The sequence below is a fragment of the Microtus oregoni genome, unplaced genomic scaffold, assembly GCF_018167655.1.
Source record: "Microtus oregoni isolate MIOR12 unplaced genomic scaffold, Mior012 000013F_ref0000133, whole genome shotgun sequence".
NCBI lineage: Eukaryota > Metazoa > Chordata > Mammalia > Rodentia > Cricetidae > Microtus > Microtus oregoni.
Genome location: NW_024543072.1, coordinates 607,807 through 627,541, shown reverse-complemented (window position 1 = coordinate 627,541; position 19,735 = coordinate 607,807). Strand labels below are relative to the sequence as shown.

General features: G+C 42.2%; 1 protein-coding gene across 2 annotated transcripts in view; it reads right to left on the bottom strand.

The window, feature by feature from the left end:
• Window positions 1-19,293, bottom strand: part of LOC121455077 (cyclic AMP-dependent transcription factor ATF-6 alpha) — a 174,269-nt gene extending 154,976 nt beyond the window's left edge. For both annotated transcript variants that reach the window (XM_041662612.1, XM_041662613.1), the window contains exons 1-4: window positions 19,136-19,293; window positions 6,269-6,345; window positions 4,117-4,204; window positions 1,370-1,476 (exon numbers count right to left, since the gene is read on the bottom strand). In XM_041662612.1, coding sequence (XP_041518546.1) covers window positions 1,370-1,476; window positions 4,117-4,204; window positions 6,269-6,345; window positions 19,136-19,187 — 324 coding nt within the window. In that variant the 5' untranslated portion in view covers window positions 19,188-19,293. The remainder of the gene's footprint in view (window positions 1-1,369; window positions 1,477-4,116; window positions 4,205-6,268; window positions 6,346-19,135) is intronic.
• Window positions 19,294-19,735: the final 442 nt, after the last annotated feature.

Sequence of the window (19,735 nt, the reverse complement as noted above, 5' to 3'; positions counted from 1 at the left end):
GCAGAGCGGAACATTCATCTGTCTTTCTGACCAGCTACAACGAGAGCAGCAGCCTCACTCCGCAGCTACCATACGTTCCCTTCTAAGACAAATGCAACCAAAATAAACCTTTACTTCCTGAGTTATTTCGGGTAGAGGTTCTGTCATGGCAACAGAAAAAGTCACTAATACAGCCCTATGGTTAGATGCTGTCTCCAGAGCACAGCCCAGTGCCGCAAAGCGCCCAGCACAGGACTGCATGAGCCGACAGCGGCTCTCAGAGGAGACTCACAGGGCTCACGCTAAGCGGGGTCTGAAGATGGGAGGCACAAAGCAAGACTAACACAGCTAGAGGTAAACATGGGCAGATCTTGAAGGACTCTGCACACAGAGGATTTTAATGTCATACTTTACGTATCTGGAAGTTATTAAAAGGTTACAAGGCAAAGAACTTAGTCAATTTTATTTTAGGAGATTCATCTTTAAAGATGACTCTACCAACAAAGGTTTGGAGAGTTGGTAGGCAGACCACCAGTTAAAATCCTAATGTCTTTTATCCTAAGGTCAGATGATGATGACCTGGAAAAGGTGAGAAAAAAAACCTAAGAAATAGTAAGTGAAAAAAGGGCTGGAAAGATGATGATTCAGCAGGTAAAAATGCTTGCCATACAGGCCCGAGAAACTTAGTCCGATCCCCAACATGGGAGAAGGAAAGAACCAACTCCTGAAGAAGATCGTCATCTCCTGAAGGTCGTCATCTACACACACACACACACACACACACACACACACACACGGGGGGGGGGGGGGTGGAAGAGGAAGAGAGAATAGAATCACCAAGATTTAATAATTGGTTAAATATAGAACCTTCCAGAATAAAGATACCTCAATTTACAACAGATAAAACATGAAACATTAATTTGACTTTTCTTCTTGTGTTTTACCTTTTTCATATTTAATCAGGTACTTCATTTTCTTGACCTCAAAGCTGAGACAGACACACTCCAAAGGAGCTACCAGATTTTTGTAAAGATCTTAGTACATACCAAAGACAATGGTAGGAGTTCCTGAACTAAACAGATCATATCCCAGGTTCTGTGAGCCGGGAATTATAAATCTTACATTCCTCCATGTCCTTAAAGAATGTATACTCTAGTAGAGAGGAAAGGGAAGTACAGAAAGAAAATACACAAACAAGCAAAGACCATTAGACACTAAGAAAGTAAGAACAAAGGGGGTGAGCCAAACCTATGAAGCTAACATCCTTCTCACTCCCACGAGTCCCTTGTCAAGTCACATTTTCCTCAGAGGAATAAGGTTCCTTGAAACACGTAATGTCAGCTGCCTCCCCCATTAGAACCCAGTTCATCACAGTAGACTAGCCACTTACGGGAACATGCTGAGTTGACGAGCAGGAATCTACGGACTGGGGAGATGAGACTGAACAACTTGAGGAAGCCGGAGAAAGAGGCTGGGGTTCTACCTTAATATCTTTAACTGAAAGACATGGAGAAAAGGTTTTACACTCAAATCCATACAAATGCAAAGCAATGAGTAAAAAAGAAAGTAATGGTCTCTTAAAATTCTATCAGCTGTGAGGGGAAGGTTACAAAAGTGTGTCGTTTCAATGAGAAACTCAGGATCAGCAAACAGTTCACATTTCCACTCCTGTAGGAAGCTGCATCTGCACTTGCTCTCAGGAGAGCCCAAAGGGGGAAATTGGTCACATAGTTGCTACTTCCTATCTTGGCTGAGGAACAATAGGAGAAACATTCTTCTACTCTACAAGCTTTTCTGTTTTCAATATTATATACACCATATACAAAAAGTCAATTACCCAGAAAGAGAAAAGAAACAAGAATAACCAGCATTCTCCCATCTATATCCTACCCATCTCTTCCCCTTCATTTTATTGATCTTGCTCAGCTCCTGACTCCCACCATAAAACATGGAAAACACAAGGTCAATGTTCTCAATAGATTCTTGGTTTTTTTGCTACATTTTTGGCTTTTGTTTGTCTGGTTGGTTGATTAGTTAGCTGTTGCTGTTGTTTTTGGGGTGCTGAATGTCAACCTCAGGACTCTGCATGCTATATAAACACTTTACCACTGAGCTACATCCCACCCAAGTTTTCTAATTACTATTGTGTAACTCTATCTAAGAAGCTTAAAACAACCATCGTATTAGGTTCCCAGAGTCTATGGATCAGGAATCTGGACTGGAGAACATTGTGTAACCCATATTCTATGAGAAAAGACAGGAATTGAGCAGTAAGAACATCAGAGGAAGGAGAACAGGATGGGTAGAGACAGGATGGTATCTAACAGGTAAAATGTGCTGATTATATGCACTCTATCTCAATTCCTATAATCTGTGACACTAATTATTAATGTTTCTAAGTCAGTTTCCTTTTAGCAGTATAGACGGGGCACACAAGAAGGAAACATACTAGAAGACAGGAGAAAACATCCCTCAATTTCTCTTATCAGCCTTGGCCTATTTGTAACAACCTGCCCCAGGTTCTCTCAGCACACTCAAACCCAATCTTATCATGTTCCCTTAAAAATATCAGTGTGCTGGATGGTGGTGGCACATGCCTTTAATCCAGGCACGTGGGGAAGCAGAGGCAGGCAGGTCTCAGTGAACTGAGGCCAGCCTGGTCTACAAAGTGAGTTCCAGGATAGCCAGGGCTGTTACACAGAAAAACCCTATCTCAAAAACAAACAAAACAAACCAAAAAATAAATAAATAAATGATACTAGCTGCCAGCCTCACCAAGAAACATGAGCTCTGGGTTCTGGGAGAGCCCCTGTCTCAAAGAAATAACTCAGAAGGTGAAGGGGACTAGAGAGACGAGGCAACAGCTATGAACACTTGCTGTTCTAACAGAGGAGGGTTTGATCCCAGCACCCATGAGGCAGCTCACAACTGTCCATAACTCCAGCTCCAGGGGAGCTGATGTCCTCCTCTGACCTCCACAGGCAACAGGTACTCACACAGTGTGCAAACACACATGCAAAGGAAACAGTCATACACAGAAAAATATTTCTAAGTGAGAGGAGGGGACACAATTCCTCTAGCCTCCACACACACATAAATATATGTACTACACACATACACCACACATACACCAGAAAAAAATTTAATAGAGATTAAGGGGAATAACTTTCATATCTAGTTAACAAACAAGGTAAGATGTATTAGTAAGAAGAAGCTATAAGTTATGAGAATGTTATTTTCTTCAGAAGAAAAAAAAGTCTAATTTTTATCCTATAGTAGGTTGGCTCAAGGGTCTTAATAACAAAACTGTAGAACAAAACCTGAGTGGCCGAGAAGCTGCATGAAGTCAGGGAAAATGTATAACGTGTAATCACGCTAGCCAGGGCTAAAGAGAAATAGAAGCTTTATTCAAAAAAATAAATAAATAAATAAACCAGCATTAGAGCTAGAGATGGCTCAATAGTTAAGAACTGACAAAGAGAGAAAAAAGGAGGGAGGGATGGAGGGAGGGAGGGAGGAAAGGAGGGAGGGAGGGAGGGAAGAAAACTGACTAATCTTCTGAAAGACCCAGGTTCAATACCTCACACTCTAGTTCAGGGGCTCAGACACCTCTTCTCTCTTTGGGCACCAGACACACAGCGGTGCAGACATACATGAAGGAAAACACTCACACTCATAAACTTTAAATTTGAATTTTTAAAAATTAAATTAAACATTAAAATCCAAAGTAAACTACTGTAAAACTGCAGTTGAACTCTCTGTTCAAATAACAAGGGTTTTATGGTGTGTTGATCTGCTCTGAATGACAGACTGTGACAGGTCTATCATTACATACTAGGCAACCAACACAGGAGACAAATACAATGTTTCAGCCAATTTCCTGTTCTCTCTGTTGCCATTACAAAGTTTGGATCACCTGAAAAATACAGCATTAGCCAAGTTGTGCCCCTTCCTCAGAAGAATGTACATCAAATGCAAGGAACCCCACTATCAGGATCCTAACTGCTGGTAACCCTAACCTCATCCTTTTCATTTCATAAACTCTGTTGGCCAGGGTTTTCTGAACCACTTAATCCAAGTATTACGAACTATCCCAAGAGTCTGATGGGAGCGTTGAAGGGTGAAGTCCATCCTTACCTGAGCAGAAGTGGCTACTGGAGCTCCAAATGTCGGATTCCCAAGGCATTAAATCCAAATCAAAGTTAAGATGATCAAAATGATTTTCCTGTAGGTGTCATACCAGCAAATGATTAAAACAAAATACACATAACTTGGAATCAAACCGTCAGGCAGTTTACTATGAATAACATACTTGCTACTACCCTATCTAATAAAAAGAATCTAAGGCAGCCGGGCGGTGATGGCGCATGCCTTTAATCCCAGCACTGGGGAGGCAGAGGCAGGCGGATCTCTGTGAGATCTAGAAGAGCTAGTTCCCGGACAGGAACCAAAAATAAGGTACAGAGAAACCCTGCCTCGAATATCCAAAAAAAGAATCTAAGCCAACCACTTCACACTGCAAACGCATTTTAGAGAACCCAGAGATACAGCCATTCTGGCTCACGGAAGGACAAGAACAACTAGAAGAGGTAACAGACTCCATGAGTCAAAGATTACTGAGATTTACTCTTTTCTGTGAAAACAGACTATTTAAGATTCACAAAATGGTGACAATAAATCTCACTAATCTTTGAGTCATGGAGTCCGTTTCCCCTATGGCCAACTGTTGGTGGCACAGGCCTTTAATCCTAGCACTTGGGTGGCAGAGGCGGGCAGATCTCAGTGAGTTTGAGGCCAGCCTGGACAAGCTCCAAAGCTACACAGAGAAATCCTGTCAAAAATAAAATAAAATAAAATTCACAAAATGAATCTTTTGCATAGAGAGATCCAGATCCAACAAGAGAGATGTTTTAGATAAACTAGTCCAAACAAACAGTTATTCATATCCTCTCCCTGTAAAAGAAAGAACACAGACACAGCCAAAAACAACGCAGGTATCATGAGGGTGGTAAGTACCATTAGACAATGTTCTTCCCCACCTCTCTGTGGTTCTCGAACTTCTAAAATCTTTATAAATTCAACAAATAAACCCAAAACCCATTTTTAAGACCAATAAGACAACTCAGCAGGTAGAGGTAATAAAGAATGAGGCAACCAGATATATATCTACATTAATATATATACATTAATATATATATATTAATAAAAAAAACCTGGGGCTGAAGAGATGGCTCAGAAATTAAGAGCAATGGCTGATTTTCCAGAGGTCCTGAGTTCAGTTTCCAGCAATCACATACATGGTGGCTCATAACCATCTATACTGAGATCTGGTGCCTTCTTCTGGCCTGTAGCATACATGCAGACAGAACACTGTATACATAATTAATAAATTATGGGAGGCAGGGGCAGGTGTATCTCTGTGAATTCAAAGTTACACTTCATAGCAAGTTCCAGACCAGCCAGGACCATATGAGACCTTGTCATAAAAAAAAAAAAAAAAAAAAACTAAGTCATTTTAATGGCTCAAAGAATTACAATAAGCTTTTAAAATTAATTTAATTTTATGTAGATATGTTTTGCCTGCATGTATGTCTGTGCAGCATGTGTGTGCAGTGTCTGCAGATTCCAGATCCTCTCAAACTAGAGTTATAAGCAGTTGTTAGAGGCCATATGGGTGTTTAGAATTGAACCAGGGTCCTCTGAAAGTGCAACCAGTGTTCTTAGCCACTAAGTCATCTCTCCAGGCCTCTAATAACAGTTTTTATATAGTTCTCTGAGTAATCACAAGCAAAGGTAAAAATATGACTAATTTTTAGAGCTCTTAAAAAGGAAGCCGGTAAGCTTGACTATATCTATGACTCACCGTGCCTCTAATTATTACTATTCCCACGAGCCGCAAAGTATCTAAAGATCAAGGAATAGGACTCGGTGAGGTGGTTCAGCCCTAGAACCCCAGCACTCAGAAGGCTGGGGCAAGAGGACTACTAGGAACTGCAGGCCGGCTGAGACACACAGTAAGTCCCAGACCTGCCAAAATACAGAGTGAAGCCTTGTCTCCAAAAGAAAAAGAAAAAAAATGACTTTCCCAAAGTCCCCACCCCTAGGACTAACATATGCTAAGCCAACAGGTCTTATCAAACCAGCACTCAGGAACTTTATAGCTCTGTATTTACTGACTGCAAAGGAGCTACTAACACTCCTGATTGATGATGTCTTTTAGCTGCCAGCCTAACTACTGTCCTGAAGCCCTCGTGCATTAATCACTCACTATTTCTCCTCCAGGACTTACGTAAGTTTCATTTGCTGCATCGAACTGCACCTCATCAGTATCTGTGAAGTAGCCCAGCTCAGCAAACAAAGTAGACTCTGGAAAAAAAGGACAAAGAAAGCAGCGGTCACTCATGAGCCCAGCAGTGGGACAACTCTGCGCCCTGGGGCAGATCTATTAGCTTCCACTGGGCCCTGCTACTGCTGACAAGCTCGAGCAATGTGAACATCAAGAGAACGTGGGCTTGGCTCCCCAGAACATATGAAAAAAGTTGGGTACAGTTGTACATATCTGTAATCTGAGCACTGGGGAGGCAGAGAAAAGTGGAGCCCTGGCGCTTGCTAGCCACATCAGTCAACTCCAGCTTCAATAGGAGACTGTCTCAAAAACAAAACAAAACCCAAAGTAGAAGTGTGCCAAGATGGCTCAGCAGTAAAGCATCTGCAGCACAAGTCCCATGACCTGAGTTCTATCCCCAGAAGCCACACAGAGTGGAAGGAAAACCAACTCCACAGGGCTGTCCTCTGACCTCTGCACACGCACTGTGGCACGCCCACCCTCACTCCAACACACACACACAAGAAAATTTAATTGAAAAAAAAAAAAGATGGAACTGACTGGAGAAGACACCCAACACGAACACACACATGTACATGCACTCACATGCACACATACACACACAGAGGAGTAAGAGCACATATAAAAGTCTATGTAGATAATAAAAAGACTCACCTAAATTTTGGTAAGTTGAAGCATATTCTAATTTCTAGTGAGGTTTCCTTATAAACCAAGAAAAATATGGACAAGAAAAGATTCTTCAATAGTCTATATTTAAAAAAAAAAAGTTTAGAAGGATCATGAACTATAGGCTCAATGTCCTTTGTCTATAGCTAGTGTCCACTTAAGAGTGAGTCCATGCCATATTAATCATTTTGGGTCTGGGTTACCTCACTCAGGATGATGTTTTCTAATTCCATCCATTTGCATGCAAAATTCAAGATGTCATTGTTTTTTACCACTGAGTAGTACTCTAATGTGTAAATGTGCCACATTTTCTTTATTTATTCTTTGGTTGAGGGGCACCTAGGTTGTTTCCAGGTTCTGGCTACTGATGATTATCTTAAATATCACCATGGAACCTTCATCCAGCAACTGATGGAAACAGAGGCAGAGACCCACATCGGAGCACTGGACTGAGCTCCCAAAGTCCAGTTGAAGAATGGAAGAAATGAGAATATGAGCAAAGAGGTCAAGGCCATGATGGGTTCACTCACTGAAACAGTTTCCCTGAGCTAACAGATCACCAACTCCAACTGCACTGGGAAGGAACAAGCATAGGACCAAACTAGTCCCTCTGAATGTGGTTGACAGTTGCATGACTGGGGCAGACTAAGGGGCCACTGGCAGTGGCACCAGGATTTATCCCTACTGCATGTACTGGTTTTTTGGGATCCTAATCTTCTGGATGGATACCTTGCTCAGCCTAGATATAGTAGGGAGGGCCTTGGACCTTCCACAAAGTAATATGCTTACCCTCTCTGAGGATTGGATGGGAGTGGGGTGGGAGGGTGTGTGAAGAGAATGAGAGGAGAAGAAGGATTGGGAACTTGGATTGGTATTTTTTAAAAATCTAATAAAAAAAAAGTTTAGAAAAAGGTCAAGGAGCTGACAAGGCCCAATAATTGCTACAATCTGTAAAGTTTCCCTTCCCTAACACTTGAAGAACTCATTAAAAAGAGTTTCCCAGCTCCAGGTCCTCCTTTGTACTAAACTCCTGCAGGGATTTCCATCCACTCTACTGCCAGCCCACTGATCCGTTTCCAGCGATCTGAATTAGAACAGCACCCATAGGTGAAAACATGCGAATGCTGAGTCCCAGTTGGTGAACTGTTTAGGAAGGATTAAGAGACGTGGCCTTGTTGGAGGTGTGTCACTGGGGCTGGGATTTGAGGTTTCAAAAGCCCATGCCAGACCCAGTCTCACTCCACCTGCCAGCTGCCGGCAGATCAGGACCTAAGTTTTTAACGACTGCTCCAGTGCCATGCCTGAGCCAAGCTCCCAGGCAAGCCAATCACGGGCTAACTCTCTGAAACTGTAAGCAAGCCCCCAGTTAAATGGTTCCTTTTATAAGTTGCCTTGGTCATGGTGTAACAGAACAGTAACAAAGATATTGGCTGACCAAGGACAGAAATCTTTCACCAACAAAATAGAACAGAGCAATAATGTATAGATAGCAATAACGCCATGCTATCCACGCATCTGTCAGAAAAGGCTACTTTAAACTCAGCTCCAGAGCAAAAAATCATGCACACAGAAGGCTGGGAGGATGTGTCTTACCTAAAACTCCTCCAAGTTTTCTGCATTTGCTGTTTCTCATGCCTCCTCATTCTTTCCTAAGCCTCCAGCCAGGCACCCCACTCCATACACATTATTCGTGTCGCCAGTGACCTTCACGCTACCAAATTCAACAGTAAATCCACAGTCTTTGCCTCTCCTAAATGAGAGGCATCTGATAGTTTATCCTTTCTTATTTGTTGAAACATTTTCTTCACATAGCTTCCAAAATACTGCATTCCCCCGATCTTCCTCCCACCTCACTGATTGACCCTACCTACCCATCTCTCGAACTGGAAACTGGTCCTGGGTTCAGCAAATTTTCCTATCAAATGCTCCCTCTTTGAAACTCCAATGAACTCATAGCTTTAAATAGCATCTCGGTGCCAGGCATTCCCCAGTATGTATCTCCAGTTGATAATGTCAAGAAGCATAGGTAACACACTGAGTTTACATCTCCTCCAATTTAGTACACTCCAAAATGAGCTCTCATTACTTCCATCAAGCCTTCTTCTGTTTCTGTCACTTAGTAATGGATTCAATTCTCCTAGTGGCTCAAGTCAAAAACCCTAAAATCACTGTTTACTCCTCTCCCATGCTCTCTGTACCAGATCTACTTCCAAATCCTATGAGCTTCCAATTCAAAACACATCCATAATCTGGCTTATTACCTTTCACTCATTCTTCCTTTCTTCCCTAGCCTACCCAACACAAAGAAGTCAGTTTCTAAGACAGCCAAGCAATGAGGCTGCTGGGGGTTTTTGCATAGTCATCTGCAGCAAAGCCTGGTATCCAAAGAAATGGTAGAGTGGGGAAGAGCAAGTTGCCTAGTGTAGGTGGCAATATTCCCTAGGCACCAATGAAATGGAGCTGGTGGGAGGGGAACAGCATGGCAGATGGAAGAGACAGCATGTGTAGTTAGGAGCGATCACAACTAACAATCTGCTAACCGATAAGGCAGATGAATAAATATATCTAAAAGAACTGGAGTGTGATGTCTCACTGAGGAAGAATTTAAAACATGGAGGGGAAGGCTAACTATAAGTTGTTGGATTGAAATAATTACTAAGTGACCTAATTTTAAATACATTCATATACAGCCAGGAGTGGTGGTACATGCCTATAACCCGTTTCAGGCCATCCTGTGCTACATTCCTAGTTCCAGGCAAGCCTGGGTTATTATATGACAACAGCCTCAAAAAGGAGGAAGGAGGAGGAGGAGGGAAGAGGAGGAGGAGGAGGGAGGAAGAAGGAGAAGAAGAAGAAGAAGAAGAAGAAGAAGAAGAAGAAGAAGAGAGCAAGAGATCATTAAAGATATTTACGAGTGTGTATACACAGAGACATGCATTCATTCCCTAGTTCTGTCTGCTGAAAAGTTTATGCACAATGACGCCCCAATAGAATGGAAATAATATGCTCAGACATCAGATATTAAACACCATCCTCCACTAAATGAAAATCATTATGGGGCTCTTTGGAAAAATGGCTGATTTGGAGCAGAGAACATATAAAATAAGCCTAAGAAATCTTGATTTTTTTTTAAAAAAAAAAAAGAAAATTCTCAGCAAAGATAAGAGCATATCAAAAGAAGAGTGGTCACAGTTCTGTAGCAGCATTCTTGCCTGACATGTTCAAGGCCCTGAGGTTCAATCCTAGTACCTCATGAACACACAAACAAAAAGGACATGAATATGTCCAAACACCACAGACACTAACATGAAAGAACTCCCACTGATCAAACCTGAGAAAGCATTAGAGTAAAAGTTTACAATTCATTAAGATTTAAAAAAAAAAATCAATGAATTCACATGGACGGAGGAAGGAAGGGCGGGAAAGAGTTTTCTTTCTAATGCTGTAAGCGCTGTTTGCAAATTAATAACTAAGATAGGATAGACAGACAATGTGCACGCGGCAGGCTGCCACACTCAAGAGGACAGGGGTGTGGGGATTTTAATGACAGCAGGACATTAGTGTCCTATCACATTCTGTCCCCTGAATATAAAGAAAAACACAAAAGGCAAACTGACTTTACAGAGGAGAAACCTGACAGGTGGCAACTTAGCTTTAATCATGTGACCAAGCACCTTCGACAGCCAGCATCATGCCATCGGCACACCTGCCGCTGCATGGCCTGAGTCTGACCCAGATTATTACTGATTTCTAGCACAAACAACTGCCGAGAACATGATAGACAAAAAAAAACTAGAGCTATTCCAAAATAAAGGCCACCAATGAGACATGTGAGATAAAAGCACTGTGTGTTTCCAGGGAGAATTCCAGACTAGAATGGAAAAGCCATTGAGACAGTCAACAAAATTTAAAATGTCTGTGAAATGAACAGAAGTGTTGCGTCAGAGTTTGTTTTCTGAGTGGAAGAAACACACTGTGGTAATATAGAAAAGCCTGGGATGGGCTGTGCTTGTTATTTCCTGGTGGTGGTGGGCTTGATATATACTGTAGTATTTAAGATGGGGAAGATAAAAAAGAGAAAGAAATGGTGCAACTGTGACATGACGGGAAAACTGCAGAAGGGCATGCAAGAGTTCTTTTCAGTGCTCTTGCAACTGCAGATTTGAAACTGCTTCAGAATTTTAGATGGACATTACGGCACAGACCTCTGGTCTGGGCTACTTGTGAAACCGAAGCAACAGGATGACTTGACTTGAGTTCACCAGTTCAAGGCCAGCATGAGGAACACAAAAGTCTCAACTCAAAAACATGCACGTGTAGCTACACACATCTGCATCAGTTAACTATGGGAATAGTCTCCTGGCTTCTGTCATAGCCCTCAGGCAGGCTTTTCAGTACACCAGCTACAACAAAGCTGTAAAAACAAAGGACTGGGATGGGGTTATAGCTCAATCGGTATACTATACATGAAGCCCTGGGTTTAACCCACAGTACCACATAAACCGGGCATGGCACATGCCTGTAATTCTCCTACTCAGGAGGTAGAAACAGAGAAATGATAAGGAAATTCAAGGGACCGGTGAGTTGGCTCATCTGGTAAGGGGCATGCTAAGCAGGTCTTATGACCCAAGTTCCATTCTCAGAACCCATCTAAAGGTGAATGGAGCCGGGCAATGGTGATACACACCTGGAATCCCAGCACTTGGGAGGCAAAGGCAGGCAGATTTCAGTGACTTTGAGGCCAGCCTGATCTACAAAGTGAGTTCCTGGATAGCCAAGAATGTTATACAGAGAAACCATCTTAAAAAAAAAAAAAAAAACAAAAAAAAAGGTGAACGGAGAAAACCCACTCCACAAAGTTGTCCTCTTACCTTTACACATGTTACACATACACAATAACTAACTAAATTTATTTTAAGTTAAGATCAATTGTAGCTGGAGAGATAGATGGCTTAGTAGTTAAAGGCACTGGCTGTTCTTACAGAGGACCCGGGTTCAAGTCCCAGCACCTACAACTATTTGCAACTCCAGTTCCAGGGGATTTGACAACCTCTTCTGACTTCCACATGCACTAGACATGGACATGGCTGCACAAACATACATGGGCAAAATACCCATACATATAAAATAAAAGTAACCTCAGAAAATTTACTTTTATTTAAAGTAAACTAAAGGTCATCCTCAGCTACACAAGGAATTGGAAGTCAGACTGGGCTACATAAAATCCTCTCAAAAAAATGAAAATAATTCGGGCGGTGGTGGCACACACCTTTAATTCCAGCACTGGGAGGTAGAGGCAGGCGGATTTCTGTGAGTCAAGGCCAGCCTGGTCTACAGAGTGATTTTCAGGACAGTCAAGACCATACAAAGAAACCCTGTCTCAAAAAAAAAAAAAAAAAAAAAAAAACCTGAAAACAAAAGTTGGTCAGACACGGTATTGACTGCCTATAAGCCTAACACTCTGGGGCAGAGACAGGAGAATGGAAAGTCTGAAGCCAACCTGGTTACATAACAAAACCCTGGCCAGACAGTGCACACCTTTAATCCCAGAATTTGGAGGCAGAAGCAGGTGGATCTCTCAATCTGAGGCCAGCCTGGTCTACACAGCAAATTCCAGGACAGCCAGAGGTGTACAGAGAAATCCTGTCTTTAAAGAAAAAACGAAAAGGAAGACCCTGCTGAGCCTGCTGAAGGGTTAGAGATGTAACTCCATCTGCAAAGTGAAGCGTGCACAGATCCTAGGATCCCAGCACCTGGCAGACAGAGGCAAGAGGACATGAGTTCAAAGTCATCCTCCATCCTTAGCTACATAGGCCATAAGAGTCTATTTAAAAAGCAAAACGAAAACAACAACAAAAAAAACCTTTTAAAAGGGATATTGAAAACAAATATGATCAACAATATATAAAGACAGTCCCAAAAAGTTAGAACAGACCTGAAAAATCCCATCACCTGGAAAAACCAGGGCTGTCGGTGTCTGATAGAGGTGCACGACATGTAAACAACTATTGTGAAGCTCATAAAGCACACAACTGTGGATAGCACACACGTAGTTCTTGATAATGACAACCAACAACTACGTGACTAGTGTCGAGGTTGCTACAGTACACTCCCTCACCCTTAGTTTAATACTATGCTCCATCTACTTAGAAAAAAGTTACAGTAAAACTGTGAGCCAGGTTACACTGGTAGACATATCATATCTCTTAAATCTACTGTGTCTTAATTGCATCATTTGCTCTTGTATTTTACTTAATCTCAGACAGCATTTATGTGTGTATTATATGTGCACATATGTATCATACAATGTAAGAGGAAAGTGACCTTACAATCCAGGTTTTGTAAGCACACACCACACTATGATGGGCACACAGCACACTTCTCAAAACAAGTTCCTGTTGTAAGTGGTTGGTGGCCACAGTTAATTCAAGGTAAGAAGGAACCTTGTGATCTGGCTTAGAACTATAAATGTTGTCATGCATTTATGGTTTTTTTTTTTAAATAAACATCCTGTTCTTAAGAAATACCTGGTCAAGTATTTAGGAGTTTCCTTCCACATGTCCGTGTTTCAGGTGGTGGACGAGGGGAAGTGTGGGTAATAAGGGACACAGTAAGTGGGGCGGGATTTTAACAGTCGGTGCATAAGAGAAATGTGAGTATCAGTGTACTGATCTTTCAGCTTCTGTGGTTTAAAAAAAATGAAGACATACACTTCTATACCTATAGACTGTTTCATTAGACTCCACGAGAAACGAAGGGCACAAATCACGGTAGAGTATTAAAATTTACTGCCTATTCCTATGTCCGTCACCAATTTTACACTCCCAATATTTAGACTTCCCTCAACAATAGCAGCTACGATTGTTAGCTTTCTTAGTGAGCTTTTCAACCTCACCTCCCTCTGCCCTGACCACATACTTGTTTACTCCTCCACAGTGATCTCGCATTTTACTTCATCTCGGCCTGATCAGAGTCTTATTATTTTCAATATGATGGAAGGTGGGGTCACAAGATGGCTCAGTAAGTAAAGGTGCTTGCTGCCAAGCTTGACTTTCTAAGTTTGATCCCCAGGACCCACATGATACAAGTAAAGAACCAATTCCCAAAGTAATCTTCTGACCTCCACACGTGTGCCTTGGCATGCAGACCACCCACACACACACACACAAATAAATAAACGTAGCCAAAAAAGAAGAAAAAGTTGGGGTCACCCCTGAACATGGACTTTTAAGAAATTTCTCTATTTACAAAAAAAGAAGGGAAAAGGAGAAATGCGGAAACAGCACAAAGGGAAGTAACATCTAAGGAGACTTTGGCATTGTCCCCCCTCCAAATAGAAGAAGTGAAATCACTACACGTTTCTTTTCTAAGAGATGGGAGAAATGCTATACGCACCAGGAAAATAGCTTGAGCAACTTTTAATAAAGCATAGTGATCTGAAACACACAGAGAAGGTCAGATTCAATCTAGGAACAAGAAGCCAACTTCAGCATCTGTATGGAGGGAAGGCAAGCGTGTGATGGGGGAAATGAGGAAAGGACTGGAAGTTCTGATTCAGAGCATGAAAGAGGAGGTGCCAGAGGCTTCAGAGAGAAGCTTTAGGGAACAATCATCAGTAATTAGGCAGGGAATGGACTGGCCAAGCTACTGAAATAGCCAAAAATCCTAGCAGGCAATGTCAGAGAAAGCACCAGTAAGTTAGTAGCTACATTTCCCAGTGAAAGTGATGAAAGAATCAGCAGGTCTCTGCAACAGGAAGAGGTGGAAGACTGCAAACTGTGACAGGATAAGACTGACACCTAGACATTGCTTGTGGAGGAAAGGAGCATGTCCTAGAAATGGCAGAGAAGGAAAAAAAAAAAAAAGACAACTACTATATTCTGCGGTGCCGGGTGCAGAAGGCTTTCACCAGAACTTTGGGGAAAGCTGTGTCATCAGCGGGGTGTCACACTTTGGTTAGTACAAGAAAAGGAAGGAAGAGAAGCTTCAAAGAAGATACTAAAGCCATGAGAGAAACCGCAGCAGCAGGAAGCTTCTCATCTTGACACACATCTCAAGTGGCTTAAAAAAAAAAAAAAAGAGGGAAGAGAGAGAGAGAGAGAGAGACTTTTGAAAAGTCCAAGCAAGAGGGAGAGAGGAAGAAAGCAGAGGAAAGTTAAGATTGTAAACTAGCCAGGAAAGATGCTCAACACCATGTAACATTAGAAAACTGCAAATTAAAACAAGGACCGCCACACACTTGTTAAGATGGCTAAACTCAAAGTACTGGCAACAGCAAACACCATCAAACAGAAACATCCACTCATTGCTGGTGGAGACACAAAATGGTACAAGCTTGGTGGTTTCTTATAAACCAAATTATAATATGATCCAGTAATTGAGCTCCTTTGGATCAGTCCAGATGATATGAAAACTTACATCAACACAAAAACCCGCACACAGATGTTTAGAGCACCTTCATGTCTAACTGCCAAAAATCAGAAGCAACCACAATATCAACATGTAAAGAGACACACAAACTGTGTACTCTAAACTGAATTATGTCCTCCAAAAATTCATATGGGCACTATAATCCCCAAGATGGCTATATCTGACGCAGGGTCTTGAGGAGATTACTACGGCTAAATGAATCTGGAAGAAGAGGATCATGCTTTCCTCCAACACCATGTGAGGACACAGCAAGAAGGCAATCATCTACAGGCCAAGAAAAGAGGGCTGGCATCCAAACCTGAGCATGCTAGCATCCTCCACAGCATGCAGAATACTGTAATGACAGATCAGTGTCATTAAACACTTATCAAAGCCTTTATATTTAGCACTATTTGCTAAATATAAGAAATGATATTTATAAATTATAATATAGAAATATGCCATCGAGGCACAGAAGGACACAGAGGCACTTCAAATGCACACTACTGAGTAAAGAAGCCAATTTGAAAAGGCTTCATACTGCATGGTTCCAACTATTCAACAAAAGCAAAACTGTGCAGACAGAGAAAAGATCCATTATGGGGTGTGGGACGACTCAGGTGGAAGGAAGGAGGGATGAGTGGATGGAGCACAGGGAATGTGCAAGAGAGACGCTCTCACCCTACTCTGCACAACACTGTAATGATGGCCCATGGCATTGTGCTTGTCAAAACACCTGTAATGTTCATCCTTCACTTAATACTAACGTACCAAGCCAGTCATGGTGGCTCATGCCTATAAGTCCAGTATTTGCAAAGCTGAGACAAGAGCATTAAGAATGCAAGGCAAGCTTGGGTTACAACAAGCCTTCCATTGCTGTGATGAAACACCACGACCAAAAGCAACTTGAGGAGGAAAGGGTTTATTTGGCTTACATGTCCCAATCACTGTCTACATGAAGGGAAGTCAGGGCAGGAACTCAAGGCAGAAACCTAGAAACAGGAACTGAAGCCAAAGTCACAGATGAATGATGTTCCCTCTGTCTTGCTCAGCCTGCTTTCTTATGCACCCCAAAACCCCAAAACCACCTGCCAAGGGTTGGCACCACCCACAGCGGGCTAGGCTCTCCCACATCAATCATTATGAAGGAAAAAAAAATATCCACAGACCTGCCTACATGACAATCTAATGGAAGAATTTTCTCAATAGAGATTCTCTCTTCCCACATAATTCTAGCTTGTGTCAAATTAACAAACAAACAAAAACAACCAACTGACCAGCATAGTAATGTAAGATGATACCAGTAGAGGGAACTGTAGAGAGGAGAGGGGGCATCTATGGAATTACATGTCCTATCAGCAAGATCACTCTAAAAATCTAAGCTGCATTTAACAAAGACATTAAGTAATACACTAGATATAACTGGGGAGCCAGAGGCAGGAGACTTATGAAAGTTGCAGGCCACCCTGGGCTGTATAGCAAGACCTTGTCTCAAAAGACCTAACAACAACAGCCATAATGGGAGCCGGGTATGGTACTGTATGCCTATAATCCCAGCATTCAGAAGGCTAAGGCAGGAATATCTGAAGCATGAGGACAGCCTGAGCTACACGCTTTTAAAAGACTCTTAGTAAATAAGTAGAGAAATAATGAATACATCTACGTGAAATGCAAATTTCAGTCTCCATAAGCTTTTATGGGAACACAGCCAGTCTCACTTATCTGCACCGCCTATGGCTGCTTTTTCACCACGGCAGAGCAGCTGCAAGGCCACATGATAGTGATGCCCAAAACAAGTGCCTTGTGGACCTTTCCAAAATATATCTGCAGATGTCGGCTCTAAAGTTCATTAATCACACTTAGAAAATAAATGAATAGAAGCACATCCCATCATATCCTGTGCTGAGATAATGTCCTTCAAATTGTTCAAGCTGTTAATCATAAGAAATACTAATTATAAAATCTAATTTTTAAATTTTAACAGGGCAGTTGCTAAAAATATTTTTAAAACATCAATACATCAGTAAAATAATTAAACATCCAAAACAGCAACTCCCAAAGAATCCATTATTCTATTGAGAAACCCTAGTAGACAGTAGTGCCTAACGCCTGCAAAATCTTTCCTACCTACTGAACACCTAAGGGAAAAAAGTACTCTTCCAAGAGATAATTGTCAACAGTCTGAAAAAAGAAACCTAAAACACAACAGGGAAAGAGCGTACTCAAGGAGAAATGGGACAGGATACCTGAGAATGGAGTCAGTCAACTGACTACAGAGAACTGAGTGTTCCATTAAAGAATCAAGTTTAGGAGTTAGGAAAACGCAGCCGAGAGTCAGAAAACAAGACAAAACAATGCTATCAGAAAGTGCTTTGTGTTACAGTTTAAGAAATGCCATGAAAATATGAGGGTCAAATGGTTGAGAAAACAAACCACAACTATAACTGAAGCAGACTTGTTAAAATCAGAAAGAAGCATTAGGGGAAAAAAAATCCACCTTTAGAAAAAAGCTAGGAAAATGTTACAGAGTGAAAAACCAGAGGCACAGACCTCAGAGTTAGACGGCCTCAGTTCTAATCCTACTTTTACCACTCAACACCTCTCTAAGACTGAGGGCAAATTCTGTCAGCCCCAGTTTCAGCATCTAAAGGACGGCAGGACCTTGGCCTGCTGTGGCCACCAATAACACACGTAGCGTGCTTAGTGGGATAGCTGACAAAAACAAGGCCCTAAGCAAGTGGCTAATGTTACTATAACAAAACATTTAGCTGGGGAAACGCACTGGAGAATGGACCCCTACAGTTTTTTTCCGTAATTTAAAATAAATCTCTCATAGATCGTAATTATAGATCACATCTGCCACTGGAAAATTAAAGTAGGATGTTCAATCCATTCTAGCTGACAGTCCACTCGTGTGATGGAATGTTGGTCTGGCCCCAGGGAAATAACACCCCAAAATCACAACGCTGAAGAACGGTGCAGTCTAACTACAGGATCCACTGAGGTACCTTCATGTTGGATCCCTGTCTCGTAATCAAAAGAGGAATATCGGGCTCCTCTAAGGATTCAGATGACAACACTTGTCCGGTGTCAATTCTCCATCCCATCTTTCCTGAACACCAAAACCAAGCAAGATCTAGCAAGAGATTTCAGAGCTGTTTGGACAGCAGTCAGGATTACATCAGTTTATGGTAGATCTAGTAATCAGGGACACGGGTCAGGTGATTGGGACCTTTGCTTCTTTGCCAATTTGGATATATGCCTTAAATCAACCATGACAGCGGAGAGATAAGGATTTTCTTCTCTGTGTGTATTTCAACCATATTTTCTCAAACATGTCACGCGCACGTGCAGTGCACACATGCGCGTACACACACACACACACACACACACACACTTCACTCCCAAACACATCCCACAGTCTGAGAAAATTGCCTGGAGCGGCATCCAGAGTCACCCTGCTGAGTTCTGGTCCCTCAAGATCACCTGGTATTTCCACCAGGAACACACGCTGAAAAACTACAGCAATTTCCACGATTCGAACATCACTTCCATGTCGCTGCGGCCAGGACAGAGCCCAGTGGTTCTGCCAGTCCCTTCCACGAGCCCCCAATCCATGGCCTCGCTCCCTGGGCAAGGTTCGTCCCCACCTGTCACCGCCGCCGGGCGGAAACCGGGAGGAAAACCCCCGCAACGGGCCCGAGCGAGCCCGGGTACATTCGCAGATCCACTCACCCCAGTCTTCCTCTGGTCGATGAGGAAATCCCGGACTAAAAGGCGACTCCATGGTGCCGGCCACACCAGCCAGCTTCGGCCAAACAGATACCTCTCCGTACCTCCGAACTCCGGTCGGTGAGTAATCCGAAACGGCGGCGGCCGGCGGACAAAATATGTTGAGGGCTGACGGACGGTGGCCGAGCGGAGGCAAACTATCTCACCGCACACCAGTACTTGTAGCAAAAGCTAAGGAGACGTCAGCGTTAAAGCCAAGCTGACCTGTGAGTAAATATTTCCCTGGGGACGATTTCAACACGTTCTGTCCCTCTGTGAGGTTTTTTTGTCATTCTTCTTTCTTTCTTTTATAAAAATGGGCAGAGAGCACGCAGATTTAACTACTTCAGTTAAATTTGTTGATAATATTAAAACTGAAAAGTCTCCTGACCATAGCAGTTTGCTCTTCAATTTGCTTGATAATACGATGTAGATATCTCAGAACAAAATTAGAAATTGGCAGCAAATCTGATTCTGTTTTTGTGAATACTTTTCTTTCGCTGTAAAAAATTTCCATGTACACAGTACATACAGACGAACACAAAGAATTTTCCACGTTTGTTA